Source organism: Topomyia yanbarensis, chromosome 3 (assembly GCF_030247195.1).
Source record: "Topomyia yanbarensis strain Yona2022 chromosome 3, ASM3024719v1, whole genome shotgun sequence".
NCBI classification, from domain to species: Eukaryota; Metazoa; Arthropoda; class Insecta; order Diptera; family Culicidae; genus Topomyia; species Topomyia yanbarensis.
The window spans coordinates 196,295,393-196,310,412 of NC_080672.1; the positions used below are offsets into that span (position 1 = coordinate 196,295,393).

The 15,020-nt window shown below is 37.4% G+C and overlaps 1 protein-coding gene across 10 annotated transcripts in view; it reads right to left on the bottom strand.

Annotated features, from left to right (window-relative positions):
* LOC131687112 (protein unc-79 homolog) overlaps nt 1-15,020 on the bottom strand; it is a 1,793,695-nt gene that overhangs the window by 171,804 nt on the left and 1,606,871 nt on the right. For 8 of the 10 annotated variants that reach the window (XM_058971154.1, XM_058971155.1, XM_058971161.1 and 5 more), the window contains 2 exons: nt 3,202-3,401; nt 2,711-3,143 (listed from right to left, as the gene is read on the bottom strand). The exons of 1 other annotated variant lie outside the window; for it this stretch is intronic. In XM_058971154.1, the coding sequence (XP_058827137.1) occupies nt 2,711-3,143; nt 3,202-3,401 (633 nt within the window). The remainder of the gene's footprint in view (nt 1-2,710; nt 3,144-3,201; nt 3,402-15,020) is intronic. One more of the 10 variants, XM_058971157.1, reaches the window with a different exon arrangement.

Genomic DNA, 15,020 nt, shown 5'->3' on the forward strand with positions numbered 1-15,020 from the left:
AATGATAGGATAACCAGTGGTGTGTTGGTCAGTTTTTTGTCGACCATTTTTGTAATTCTCCAAACGTTCGTGACCCCCTGAGTCTTCAGCTCTTCCAGGAGTCTAGCTTCTTCTACGTCTTTTGTGTCGGGATCGTAGATAACGCCTTGTACTATGTTGAGTGTTGGGTGGGGGATGATCTCCACCTTTTGGCCGCCTATGAGCTGGTTCATTTTCTGTAGTGCTATATAGGTTTTCTTGGATCGGGTTCTCAATACGTATCTGTATCCCTTTGCCTCTTTTGTTGCGCTCACCAGGTTTCTGGGGTCAGTCTCAAGCACTGCCTGTACCGATTTCAGGATAAGGAAGGGATCGGCGGGGAGTGGTTGTTCCGTGTTTTCTGGCTCGTCGATTGCTCTTAATAGTAGGGTCTGTTGGTCAATTACGTCCCCGGAGTTCATGTAGCCGGGGAGAGATCGACTAAGGGGTGGTTCCCCGCCCCAATCGGGGGAGGGGGCGCGGCATTTTGTTATTGTTGGTGGGGTTCATCACAAAACTCTCGTACAAGTCACTACACACACGAGCACCGGTTCGACACGAGGGTTCGCTGCTTCACACTCATACAAATCGCCGACGGTCGGCAATTTAATGGGGGCGCAAGTTTTTCACTAGGTTTGAAAATTCGATTTGGTGGAGACGCAAGTTTTTCACTTAGTTTGAATATTTGGTTTGGTGGAGGCGCGGTCGCGTTTATCGATTTGAAATTGATGTTTCGGTGGAGGCGCGAGTTGTTTACCTACTTGTGAGTCTGCGCTCCTGTTACCTGGTAAAACTTTCGATGTCCAATTTTCTCGCGGAAATGCCGTAGTAGGCTTGGAATTTTGCCAAATTGGGTCGGGAGTGACCCTTTGGCGGCTCCGCGGCCCCTTGGGGTGGGACGGAGCCGTAGGGAAGCGACTTTCGATGCACTTGATATTCGCACTACTGATCGGGAGAATTAACACTGCACTCGCGTGAACTATCGCTGGGGTAGCGAAATACGATTGGAGCCGGATGGCTGAGGCCGAGATTGAAAGAAAGATCCGGGTGGCATAGGCCGAGCACTTATTTTCCAGGCAATCACGGGCCAGAACGAGAATAAGATAAACTCAACCGATCACTCCGAGTGATTGGTACGATCTGAACTAGAAATTGGTTGCCTACATCAATCCAAAGAATTTAACATAATATTATGCGTGACCTATCGCGCCAGATTTTGAGTTCTTCACAAATATTGGAAATTTCCAATTTTTTGTAGTACTTGCTCCGACTTTTTTGTCGTAGAAAGATCAATTGTGGCCAAATTTAAATTCAAATTATTCTAAAGTAATCTAAAGAGTCCAAAAAATCCATCGATACCAAAATTGACACACATATGCCTTTCGATATTCCGTACGAGGTGTTGCTCTCTTTGCCGGGTTAGTGCACTGTTTTAAGCACTACTTGCTGTTCCGGTACCTTTAAAATGTAAATTTTCGATTTTATTAAAAAAAATCCCTTATAGCAAAGGAGACAAGAAAACCTGATCCCATTTGATAATATTTTATTCCCATTGTTTGTAGTTGAATCTAGGATCAACACGTACCTGTTTAGTTCACTTTAAAGCTAATATTAAGCGTCAATAAATACATGAAATAAATGTCTCACTGGTGAGACTAGCGCTAAGTCCCTTTTTGGAGTTATTGATTGAATTGAATTCCTGAAGATTGGGGTGGTATTAAAATATCGTCCCTTTTAAGATTTATCCTGCTATAGAAGATCCGAAAGCATAAGCTAATTAAATACACACAATTCGGGTCTAGCTCTCCGTTAAAATTAGTGATGTGAATAAAAGATTTTCTGTGCAGAAAGCATTGTTGTCAACGAATAAACAAACAATAAACAAACAACTGCATAAGCAAAGCATGCTTGATTAGCAACGTGTTTTCTATTTGACATTTCGAGGGACCTCTAGTACTACATGAACCATGGGAAACTCGTGAGTCGGCCGTCTCAGTTAGTCTCTGATATAACATTCTAATATCTGGAAAATTAAAACCAATTGTAAACGACGTCTTCCGCAAAGTTGCTTAGAAAAGGTTATGCTACAATTTCGCGAAACGGTTAATAATACTTTCTCATCTTATTTCGTTACGGTTGTCCACGTTTTGTCCTTATTCAAGGTTCAAAATAATCCGTTGATTAAACTATTCATTGAATGAATAATTTGATTGCCGTATAATTTTGAATCATCTTTATTTTGTACGCTGCACAGTTGGCCTGGCCGCTTTAATGCTTGTGTCATATTCAATATGTGCCACAAACATTAATAATGACAAGAAAACGTCTGCAATTTTCCAGGATCCCTACATGTATTGGCTGTGTATGTGTAGACTAGACTAGACTAGACTAGACTTATTTCGAAAATTATTTTCAGATCGTATAAACAAATAAAGTCACCTGAATGTTACCTATCTCAAAAGATGCCTCAATTGACACAGATTACACTAAGGCTTAAAAGCTCTAGACCCAGTAGATAAGTCACAAATAATTTTGTCATTCTACTTTCTCGATTCAGACCACTGTGCAACTGAATTGTTATTTTATTATTTTCTTCGCATATCTTTATCTCTATGAGGATAACTAACGAAAACCTCCGAACAACATACACCAATAAATAAACGAATAAATGATATTTAAATTGTTATATTACCTTTGAATGTGAAACCAACTGCAGTATGCAGGGCGTGACTTTTGCCCAAAATTCAAATAATATACCCATTGTAATATTGTGCGATTCAGTCGATGGTGCTGCAGCACACGCAGTTTGTTCTAAATACACTGTCCACAATTGACATAGTGTGAAAGCATGAAAAAGTGATGTCATATGTAGAACAGAAGTCTTCGATTGCTCGGCGAATCCAGCAAATATGACTTGAATGTGGTCGGCAATATGGCAGCTTGATTCCTGTGGCACGGGTTGTGAAACAGTGTTTACTGGGTGTTGAAGATGGTAGTGAACTGCTGCTCCGTGCTGTCCGATTGGACCACCACGTTTACCCATCAAAGCGCTGTGCGTTAAAGAACCCATCAGTAACCATGACAATAATCGCATATGGCCAACACAATCAGTAAATTCCTTCGGGCTAAAATATAAAACATTAAGAAAATTATTGTGCAAAGAGTTAGACTTAACAATTATACCCTTGTTGCAAAGAAGATGGCGCGTTGTTCAACCACGGAAGGTATCGTGAAACTGCGCGGTTGTCTCTAGAATTTCCACGAGACATTTCCAATGCCAAATATTGCGCAACTGCACCCTTTAGTACTCCACCCAGCGTGTCCTCGCTCAATCCCGATGTAATACCACCATTTTTAAAATTCTGTGGTAAAGTGAAGAGAAACTAAAATAAACTATTTAATCACAAAGAATAGACATCTAAGCTCGAACAAATTTGCAAATGTATATAGAAAGATTCTTTAATAATTAGCACAAACTCCAGAAGAGACCGGAAGTACTCCGGATTAAATAGGGAAAACACATTTCTGCATTCGTCTCTCCATCATAATACTTACAAATCTTTTTATTATAGTTATAAATATTAAAATAAGAGGTTTTCAAATCATCATAAACGGCAGGAAACAGTACGTCATGTGCTGTATTTGTTAAACTTCCTTCTTTTCATTTTTCCATTAAGATACTCAAAATTGAAAAAAAAACTATAATACTATTTAGCATCGGACTTTATTACATTGCACATTAGGGTGACAATAAAACGACCATTTTGGAAATCACTAATCTACACCCCCTAGCTAGCGTCGTTCAAAATCATGAAAAAATGACACTGTCTAAATTTGAGCGAAATCGGTTAACGCTAACCCGTCCCCCATAAGTATGGGATTTTTGGCCAAAATGTATGGGGAAACACTAGCAGTTCACAAAATCGCCGCTAGAGGTCGCTGTAAACGTCCAAACACGGACATACGAAGGAGTTAAGCTTTTGAAGATATGCCAAACAAGTTTGTCGAAGACTGTAAGACAATCCAACTAACCGATAAAGAGTTATTAACGTTTGAAGTTGGATACTGCTGCTTAACATTCGCAAAGGGCGAACTCCGCTCATCTCAAGCATGTGAACCACGCGTAACGGTGGTACAAAGTTGAGAAAAACTCATATATCTCTGAAACGATGAGAGATAGAAAGTTATGATGTTCCACAAACTTGTAGAGGAATAAAATGACTCCGCATGGTGGCAGTAGTGAGCCAAGTAATTTAAAGGTAATGCTGCTATCTGTAAATCGGTAATAGATGGAGCAATATGATATTCTACAAAGTTGTAGAGTAGCAAAAAATACTTTCTTTTCTAATTTGAGAAATGCAAAATTCTACCACATGGTGGCGCCAGTGAACAAAATTAATTCAAGTTAATACGCCTAATAAATTAACAAGACAAAACTTCTAAAGCTTTGGGAGTGCAGTTGCTATGTACAGCAAAGTATCTTGGTTTTATGTGCACCTTATTTTGATGATGTAAATTAGGTTGAATTTTCACCACATAGGTGGTGCTGCGATGTTAACTTTTTTTATTTAGCATCCCAGAGGTTTGGTGTCTTCAGCAGTTTTAGAACGTTCAAAACTACCAAAAATTGTTGAAGATATTTAAGCTCTATGTCTTCAAATAACAAAATTATAGCGATTATTATAAAGTTTCACTGAAATTCACGTTTTTCTAAATATTTGCTTCATTTTTGTTGAATTTATCACTCACAACATTACGATTCTATCAAAACTGATTATTTGCGTCTATTGAAGAAGACTTTGTGGATTGTCAACACGATTTATGTAAAATATGAGCAAAAATATTGCAAAATTTTATGATTTTAAAAATCAGTTTTTTCAAAAATGTCATGCTGCGCTTAATTCATATTTTGACTGGAATCTACACAAGCTTGCGAAGTTTTTATTTTTGTGCAGCTGCTCCAGACATAAAAAAGTTTTAGAAAAGTTTGTCAATTGATGATGAACAACTGAACTGCAGTCTTCCAATCTGTTTGAAAGACAGTAATTCAATTGCCGCAAGGTTCTACTGTATCGATTTTAGCTATTTTCGGCAAATTTAAGACTAAGAAAAACGAAAGTAATGAAATTGAAAGACGGATAGGTATTCTAGAACGAATCAGTTATAAACTTAGAACGGAAAACTTGGTCTAGGCAGGCTCATGTGGATATGATTGAAAGAAAATGTGGAGGCCTTTGCCTTCTGCTAAGTTGGAGATGGGCGTTACACCCAAGTCTACCGCATGGTCTTTGATAGAACATAACTCATCATCATGTTTTACCGCCGACGCCAGTCTTGCAGTCTTTCAGTCTTCATTCAAGTTTTTTATGAATATATACCAAATTCGTCACTGATACTTTTTGCATATATCAGGCAACTAGCAGGTGGGAAATTGGATTCTGAGATGATTATGATTTTCATTGGTTTAGTTTTCGATAAAAATACGCTGAAAAAAAATTCAGCTTGGACAAGAAAAAAATTTATTTCGAATAACTTTTTTCCTTAAATGTTACTATGTTTTAATTACCGCAAGGTTCTACTGTATCGATTTTGTTGGCTATTTTCGGCAAATTTGAGACTAAGAGAAACGAAAGCAATGAAATTGAAAGACGGATAGGTATTCTAGAGCGAATCAGTTATAAACTTAGAACGGAAAACTAGAACTAGGCAGGCTCATATGGGCATGATCGAAAGGAAATGTGAAGAATTCTTTGCCTTATGCAGAGTAGGAGTTGGGCGTTGCACCCAAGTCTACCGCATGGTCTATGGTAGAACATAACTCATCATCATGTTTTACCGCCGACGCCGGCAAAAAATTCTTCACAAATCCTCGCCTAGAACGACCATGCGATCATTCTTCTCCCTTTCTGCTAGCATCAAGCCGTGACGTATGCATTCAATCGACACCAAGCTATCGGTGTCGCACCGATCCTATTGTGATTGAACTACTTATTTTTTTTTCGTTCCGCACACACGGATGGCTGATAGCAATTAATGACACAGCTCAGCTAGCAGAAATCGAATTTTTTATCTACTTTTTTACCAACTAGTTTATATGTTACTATGTTTTAATTGCCGCAAGGTTCTACTGTATCGATTTTGTTGGCTATTTTCGGCAAATTTGAGACTAAGAGAAACGAAAGCAATGAAATTGAAAGACGGATAGGTATTCTAGAGCGAATCAGTTATAAACTTAGAACGGAAAACTAGAACTAGGCAGGCTCATATGGGCATGATCGAAAGGAAATGTGAAGAATTCTTTGCCTTATGCAGAGTAGGAGTTGGGCGTTGCACCCAAGTCTACCGCATGGTCTATGGTAGAACATAACTCATCATCATGTTTTACCGCCGACGCCGGCAAAAAATTCTTCACAAATCCTCGCCTAGAACGACCATGCGATCATTCTTCTCCCTTTCTGCTAGCATCAAGCCGTGACGTATGCATTCAATCGACACCAAGCTATCGGTGTCGCACCGATCCTATTGTGATTGAACTACTTATTGATTTTGCTTTCGTTTCTCTTAGTCTCAAATTTGCCGAAAATAGCCAACAAAATCGATACAGTAGAACCTTGCGGCAATTAAAACATAGTAACATATAAACTAGTTGGTAAAAAAGTAGATAAAAAATTCGATTTCTGCTAGCTGAGCTGTGTCATTAATTGCTATCAGCCATCCGTGTGTGCGGAACGAAAAAATCAATAAGTAGTTCAATCACAATAGGATCGGTGCGACACCGATAGCTTGGTGTCGATTGAATGCATACGTCACGGCTTGATGCTAGCAGAAAGGGAGAAGAATGATCGCATGGTCGTTCTAGGCGAGGATTTGTGAAGAATTTTTTGCCGGCGTCGGCGGTAAAACATGATGATGAGTTATGTTCTACCATAGACCATGCGGTAGACTTGGGTGCAACGCCCAACTCCTACTCTGCATAAGGCAAAGAATTCTTCACATTTCCTTTCGATCATGCCCATATGAGCCTGCCTAGTTCTAGTTTTCCGTTCTAAGTTTATAACTGATTCGCTCTAGAATACCTATCCGTCTTTCAATTTCATTGCTTTCGTTTCTCTTAGTCTCAAATTTGCCGAAAATAGCCAACAAAATCGATACAGTTTTTTCCTTAAAGGTGCGCAACTTATGTTTTTCACGGTAGGTAGAAAACATAATTACCTATTTTGGAACAAAATTTCATCCAAATCAAAGATGGGATTTTTTTGTGTGAATCTTTTCTTGCCGGCGCGCCGCGGCGTCGTTCAAGATTATCTGGTGTTTCCACCTTATTGTGTGATCATAATTAGTTATAGGATACTGTAAGATTCAATTTGTTTTGGAATTCAAAGATGTCTTTCTGGTCACAGATTTCTGAAAAAAAAGAGTTTTTCACAGAATATAATTTTCAGGTCCAGTATTTAAACGCGTATTTGAAAACAGTGAACTGGGGTAAGGTCATATGTTCTTCACTACCACTTAAACCACTTAAACAGAGAGAGAGAAAGCGATTCGTGAACATAACCCATCATCATGTTTTACCGCCGACGTCAGTCTTGTAGTCTTTCAGTCTTCATTCAAGTTTTTTATGAATATATACCAAATTCGTCACTGATACTTTTTGCATATATCAGGCAACTAGCAGGTGGGAAATTGGATTCTGAAATGATTATGATTTTCATTGGTTTAGTTTTCGATAAAAATACGCTGAAAAAAAAATTCAGCTTGGACAAGAAAAAAATTTATTTCGAATAACTTTTTTCCTTAAAGGTGCGCAACTTAAGTTTTTCACGGTAGGTAGAAAACATAATTACCTATTTTGGAACAAAATTTCATCCAAATCAAAGATGGGATTTTTTTGTGTGAATCTTTTCTTGCCGGCGTGCCGCGGCGTCGTTCAAGATTATCTGGTGTTTCTACCTTATTGAGTGATCATAATTAGTTATAGGATACTGTAAGATTCAATTTGTTTTGGAATTCAAAGATGTCTTTCTGGTCACAGATTTCTGAAAAAAAGAGTTTTTCACAGAGTATAATTTTCAGGTCCAGTATTTAAACGCGTATTTGGAAACAGTGAACTGAGGTAAGGTCATATGTTCTTCACTACCACTTAAACCACTTAAACAGAGAGAGAGAAAGCGATTCGTGAATAAAATAGGTAGACACTTCAAAGTATTCCTTTGCATTTAAGTAAAGGGAAGGGAGTGTGAAGTGTTTCGGCTATGTTAGCGATTATACTGTTGTCGATAGTACAAAAGCCGTGTAGTCTCTTACCAGTGCTCTCTATAGCATGCGAATTGTTTCATTCGGATTCTCGATCTGAAGATATGAATTAATTAGTTCTATACAAACCAATACCATGAAAAGGAAATGGCTCAAACTATCAGAATAATTATTTGCATTCTTGGAAAAGCAAGTGGTCATTGGAAGTGTCTATACATGAAAACTGATTTTGAAACATGAACTTTCTTGAAATTACAAGTCTAAATTTTTTACAAATAAATATGGTTTTACTTACAGACGCTTTATATAACAGACTAGCGGAGAAAAACCAGTAAAACTAGCAATCATTAATGAAAACTGGCATCACGGAAGCTCCCATAAGCTTTACATTGGCTTCCTCTTGTACTTCCCCTCTCAAAACCATCATGCTCGTTTGGCTGCACTTTTTGGGAGTCCGTTTGGCTGCAATTTTTGACACTTCGCTAGTCTGTTAAAAAAGTGTCTGTAGTTTTACTCACATTGATCATACAGCACTGATGTTTATATACATAGCAGTGAAGGTGAAATGCTAGTACATACTGTGAATACGCGAGCATTCATATCGTTTTTTCGGCCGTTAAAAAGTGTTGTATTTCATCAGTTCGCGGGAATTCAGTCTCTTCAAATTAGTGTTAAAGTTTTATACTGTCTTCAGGCGGATCTGGAGCTATCGACGAAAACAGTCGAAAGTTTTGTACCCGCCTTAATCGCAGATAAGTAATCGCCCATCGTTTAGTTTATTTTTCTGCTGCCGCTGTTGGTGCCATGCCTATGGCGATGGATACTGGCGGGGAGGAATTCCACGAAGATCCGTCCGAAAATCTTTAAAATCGTGACCGACCATCTTAGATTCCAATGAAACTTTACACGTTTCACCGTCATGCAAGACTAAATATTTTCCACAGGTAATAAGATTATTTTGACTCAAGAGCAACTTTTCAGAAGGGCGTAAACGTTTCTACGTGTATGAACTTCAAAATTTTTTTGTTCGATTACTGTATTTTATACAGCAAAACTATCTGAGAACGAGTTACAGGGAATGAATACTTCTGTCTGAAAAAAATATACACTGAAAAAAATGTTGTATCATTTTTCAAAAAACAAAAATTTATGATAAAATTTAAATTGCGAAAAAACCCATTTTTTAAATTTTTTAAATTTTGTTAACGAAAACCTAAAGAGAAAAGAAACATTTTGAATGTGATTGCATGATGGAGAAAATATCGGTAAAAAAGTTTTCCTAACAATAACTTCGTACATGTTTTTAAATTTCATACTAATAGACATACAAAATTGTAATTCTATTACAGAATATAATTCTAAGCACCATTTAAAATCAAAATGCATTTAACAAAAATATTGCAAAATGCGATAGTTTTCGAGATATTTGAAATTTTGCTCCTTCAAAAACAATCAATTCGTGCAATTATACTCTTTTTAAAAGTTATTCGCGTTACCCCATCAAAAATTGTCAAAAATTTAATGTTTATCGTTTTAAAGACGTAAAAGCAACTTTTTTAGTGTATTTGGATCCTGGAGAACCTTTCAATAAAAAAGTTTTCCTAACAACAACTTTTGACATTTTTTTATAATTGTTACTATTTGCAGTCAAAAATACAATTTTATTTTTATTTTTGAATGTGATTCTAAACGCGATTTTAAATCGAAATGCTCTTAACAAAAATTTTCTAAAATGTAGTAGTTCTCGAGATATTTTAACTTTTGTTTTAACAACACAATTATTTTGTTTTATTACGAGCTTTTCATAAGTTAGTCGCGTTTCTCTATCAACAATAATAGGTTTTTCGAAAGGCCCGTAAACTTTCCTGCAACTTTCTCTTTGACATCAAGGCGATATTGTAAACCATTTTAAAGTAACATGAAAACAACCAACATATGATTCAGCTATATAGTTTAATCAACAGACCCTATGGTTGAAATATATTTTGGTTGCTTTCATGTAACTTTCAAATGGTTTACAATATCGCCTTGATGTCAAAGAGAAAGTTGCACGAAAGTTTATGGGCCTTTTGAAAAACCTATTATTTTTGATGAAGAAACGCGACTAACTTATGAAAAGGTCGTAATAAAACAAAATAATTGTGTTGTTAAAACAAAAGTTAAAATATCTTGAGAACTACCACATTTTAGAAATTTTTTGTTAAGAGCATTTCGATTTAAAATGGCGTTTAGAATCATATTCAAAAAGAAAATTGTATTTTTGACTGCAAATAGTAAGAATTATAAAAAAATGTCAAAAGTTGTTTGTTAGGAAAACTTTTTTATTGAAAGGTTCTCCATGATCCAAATACACTAAAAAGGTTGCTTTTACGTCTTTAAAACGACAAAACATTAAATTTTCGACATTTTTTAATGGGGTTATGCGAATAACTTTTAAAAAGAGCATAATTACACGAATTAATTGTTTTTGAAGTAGCAAAATTTCAAATATCTCGAAAACTATTGCATTTTGGAAGATTTTTGTTAAATGCATTTTGATTTTAAATGGTGCTTAGAATTTTATTCTGTAATAAAATTACAATTTTGTATGTCAATTAGTATGAAATTTAAAAACATGTACGAAGTTATTATTAGAAAAACTTTTTTACTGATTTTTTCTCCATCATGAAATCACAATCAAAATGTTTCTTTTCTCTTTAGGTTTTTGGTAACAAAATATAAAAAAATTGAAAACATAGGTTTTTTCGCAATTTAAATTTTTATCATAAATTTTTGTGGTTTTTTTGAAAAATGACAACATTTTTTTCAGTGTATATTTTTTCGGACAGAAGTATTCATTCCCTGAAACTTGTTCTCAGATAGTTTTGCTGTATAAAATACAGTAATCGAACAAAAAAAAATTTGAAATTCATACACGTCGAAACGTTTTCGCCTTTTTGAAAAATTACTCTTGTATCAAAATATTCCAATTGCCAGAGAATATCATGGAGATTCATACAGCGAACACACCTGCAAAGTTTCGTTCGAATCGACGATGGTCATATTTTGCGGTCGGCCGGTTTCTCATGGAATCCCTCCCGATAATCAAAATTTACTCGTTACAGTTTGCGCGCAGTGCTCTGAGCCGATCGCGAATTCTGATGCAGACATAGTAGAATGTTTTGGCAAGCGTAAATTAAGTATTCACACAGTGTTTGCCTAATGTGACTGAGCGAGAAATAGAAGTTTTGCGCCATTCAAAGAATGCTGTTTTTGTTTGTGACACATGACTAGTTTTGCATGACTATAGAGTTTGTCATAATGACGACGTTTTGAGCGAAATCGTGCATAAATTGAATGAGCTCTCGTGTGTTGTTGAATTGGCAAAAAGTTTTGAAGCCAAAGTTAAGCAAATCGATTACAATGAGTTTGAACGTTTTAATAAGCGACCATTATTAGTTGCCGAAGAAAAAGTGGACCTATCACAGCGTTATAATTTGCGATCGAACCCTAAACGCCGAAAGTTGGACGGCGTTGAGATTATCGAGCCTCCTAATGATGAAACGCCGAAGCGAGGGTTTAGTTTTGCCGAAGTGGTTAAATCGAGGGCCGGTGTGAAAACGACAAACATCGCGAAAACGCCCCAAATAAAACGCAAACCTGACCCTGTTATTATAATCAGGCCAAGAGAAACCCCAGAAAGTAGAATATACTAGGAAGGAACTCCGAAAGAAGGTAGATCCAAAAAATATTAATGTGGGCCGAGTTTTTAACAGGAAAAATGGAACACTTGTAGTATCAGCGAGGGATGAAGAATCTATAACTCGCTTGAAAGAAATCGTAGAAAAAAGCATGGGAGACCAGCTTGAAGTATCGGTGCGAGATTGCATGAAGCCGACGATAAAGCTGATAGGTATGAGTGATGAATTAAATGAACAAAAGTTGAAAGAATCTTTGACTGAGCAAAATGAAGTTTGTGCTGGCATGAAGCATTTCAAGTAGCGTAAAATGTATTGCAACGAAATGTTGAAATATGCCAAATATAGCGCAATAGTTGAAGTTACCGCGGAAACTTTTTTTAAAACAATTGAAATCGGAAAATTAAACGTTGGATGGGGCAGGTGTCGTGTGTTTGATGGTCTGGAGGTGACACGATGTTTTATTTATTTATTTATTTCCATTTTTCATCTGACCCATGTTGGTCTACATGAAATTTAATGTTTTTGTATGGGAAAAGCCCATTTCAAGGTTCACTTCAGAAGCAGACCTCGAATGCGCGTTAAAACCCATAATCTTTTCGCACGTTTTTTCTACAATTACAATGAACTGACATTACAAATTAACAAAATTACATACAAGGTATACAGCATTTCAATAACATTACAGAAATATTTTCACATAATCTTATAAGCTAAGTCAATCTCCTAAGTCTATTCTTGAAAACATCACTAGAAACATAAAAATCGAAATGGTCATACACACTATTGAAAACATTACACATCGCCCTTATGGGTTCGTTCTGACCGTACTCGGTGCGCTGAAAGTCTAGTCTTAAAAAGTTACGTGATCTAAGGTTTCTGGGGGGTACATTAATGTTGATTTGTGAGAGAATATCTGGGGCATCCATTTGGCCAGTCAATATTTTCCTAACAAATATCGCTCTGGATGTATTTCGCCTTTTTGCCAAAGTTTCCATATCGAGCAGACGACAGCGATCAATGTATGGTGGTAGCTCTGTTGGGTTACGCCACGGCAAAGTTCTAAGAGCAAAGCGGAGGAATCTTGCTTGTACTGCTTTAATTCTGTTAGTCCAAATGCTCGTATAAGGACACCAAATGGCTGCGGAAGCTTCCAGGACAGACCGAACAAGTAAAAAATACAATGCCCGCAGACAATATGGATCAGTAAACTCGTTGGCGATTCTTATTATGAAGCCAAGGTTTCTATTTCCCTGTGCTATAACGTGAGAGTAATGGTTTCTGAATGTCAGTTGCGAGTCCAGGAGTACACCAAGGTCTCTGATAACTGACACTCTCTCTAGCAATTGGCCGGCGATGTTGTAGCTCCAGAGAATTGGATTTTTTCTGCGCGTGAAAGATATTATAGAGCATTTGGACACACTGAGAGCCAACAAGTTGCGATTACACCAGTTACAGAAAGCATCTAGATGTCGCTGAAGTTCGATGCAATCCTCTATTGACCGCACAATGAGAAAGAGTTTGAGATCATCAGCATATATGAGTTTGCACCCTGGGGGTATAATATAGCAGACGTCGTTGAAGAATAAGGAAAAAAGCAACGGTCCGAGATTGCTCCCTTGAGGTACACCCGATAAGTTGATGAAGCTATATGACACGTTACTTCCTAATTTAACAGACAGAGAACGATCTACGAGATATGATTTAAGCCATATTGTAAAATTTGATGGAGCACCCAGTCACTCGATCTTTGCCAGAAGAAGAGAGTGGTCTACACGATCGAAGGCAGCTTTAAGATCAGTGTATATAGTGTCTACTTATGATCCATCTTCGATGTTTTTAATACAGTACGATGTAAATTGGGCTAGATTGGTGGTTGTTGACCTGCCTGCAAGAAAACCATGTTGGTCCTTCGATATGTATGCTTTGGTCTCACGAAAGAGCATATTTCCTACTAGGATCTCAAACAACTTTGATCCAGCGCAGAGCGAGGTTATACCACGATAGTTCGCAACATTTTGCTTATCACCTTTTTTAAAAACGGGAAACATTACTGATTTTTTCTAACTCACGGGAAACACTGATTGCGACAGTGATTGGTTGAAGATTAGTCGTAAAGGTGTACACAATGCGCTTGCGCATTTTTTCAGTATAATGGAAGGATCTGGCCCCACCAATGTAGAGGACTTTAACTTGCTTATGGCAGCCATAATGTCTTCGTCAGTAAATTGAATGTTTCCAAAATTGATTACATCGCGGGGGCATCTTGAAGGCCACAGTTCACCTGAGTTGAGCTAGCCGATTCATTTTTAAACACACTCGAGAAATGTTTTGCGAACAAATTACAGATTCCGCTGGGAGTATTGGACGTTTCACCTGCGAGGAACATACTGGAAGGAAGCCCATTATCTTTACGTTTCCCATTTACAAAGGACCAAAACTGTTTTGGGTTTCCTTTTAGGTTCGATTGGGTTTGTGCTACGTGTCTTGAGTAGAGAAAGCGGTTATATGTTTTGTAGCTGTTACTGGCTATAGTGATTGGGTTTCTTCGAATAGTGTAATGTCAAAGCGCAGCAGCTCGCAATCTTTTCAGTTTACGTAGCCGGTTGTTGGACCATGGTGGTTTTGTTCAGGGACGAGGTGCAGGCACATGTATACTGAAAAGCTGTTTTAACACCAGTGAGAGTTTTTCTACGGCAGCATCTACATCGATCGCGAAATTCAAGAAAGTCTCCCAGTGGATTGTTTGTAGTGTATTATGAAGCCTAGAGAAGTCAGTTTTCGAAAACTTGAACTCCCAGACATCCTCCACCTCGTCATAGAGAACCAGCTGCGGACAAATCTGCGTTACCAGAAGTGGAGGATGATGTGCGTCTACAGCAACTAAAGGTTCTTCATTTATAAACAGGAGGTTCAGGATTCGATTTCGCCTATTATTCACTGTAGACACTTGTCGCATGTTCAGTACAGACATTCCGTCCAGTAAGATAGTACTCGCCCTCGAAAAGGTTGATTCAAAAGGGATTCGATTTCGCCTATTATTCACTGTAGACACTTGTCGCATGTTCAGTA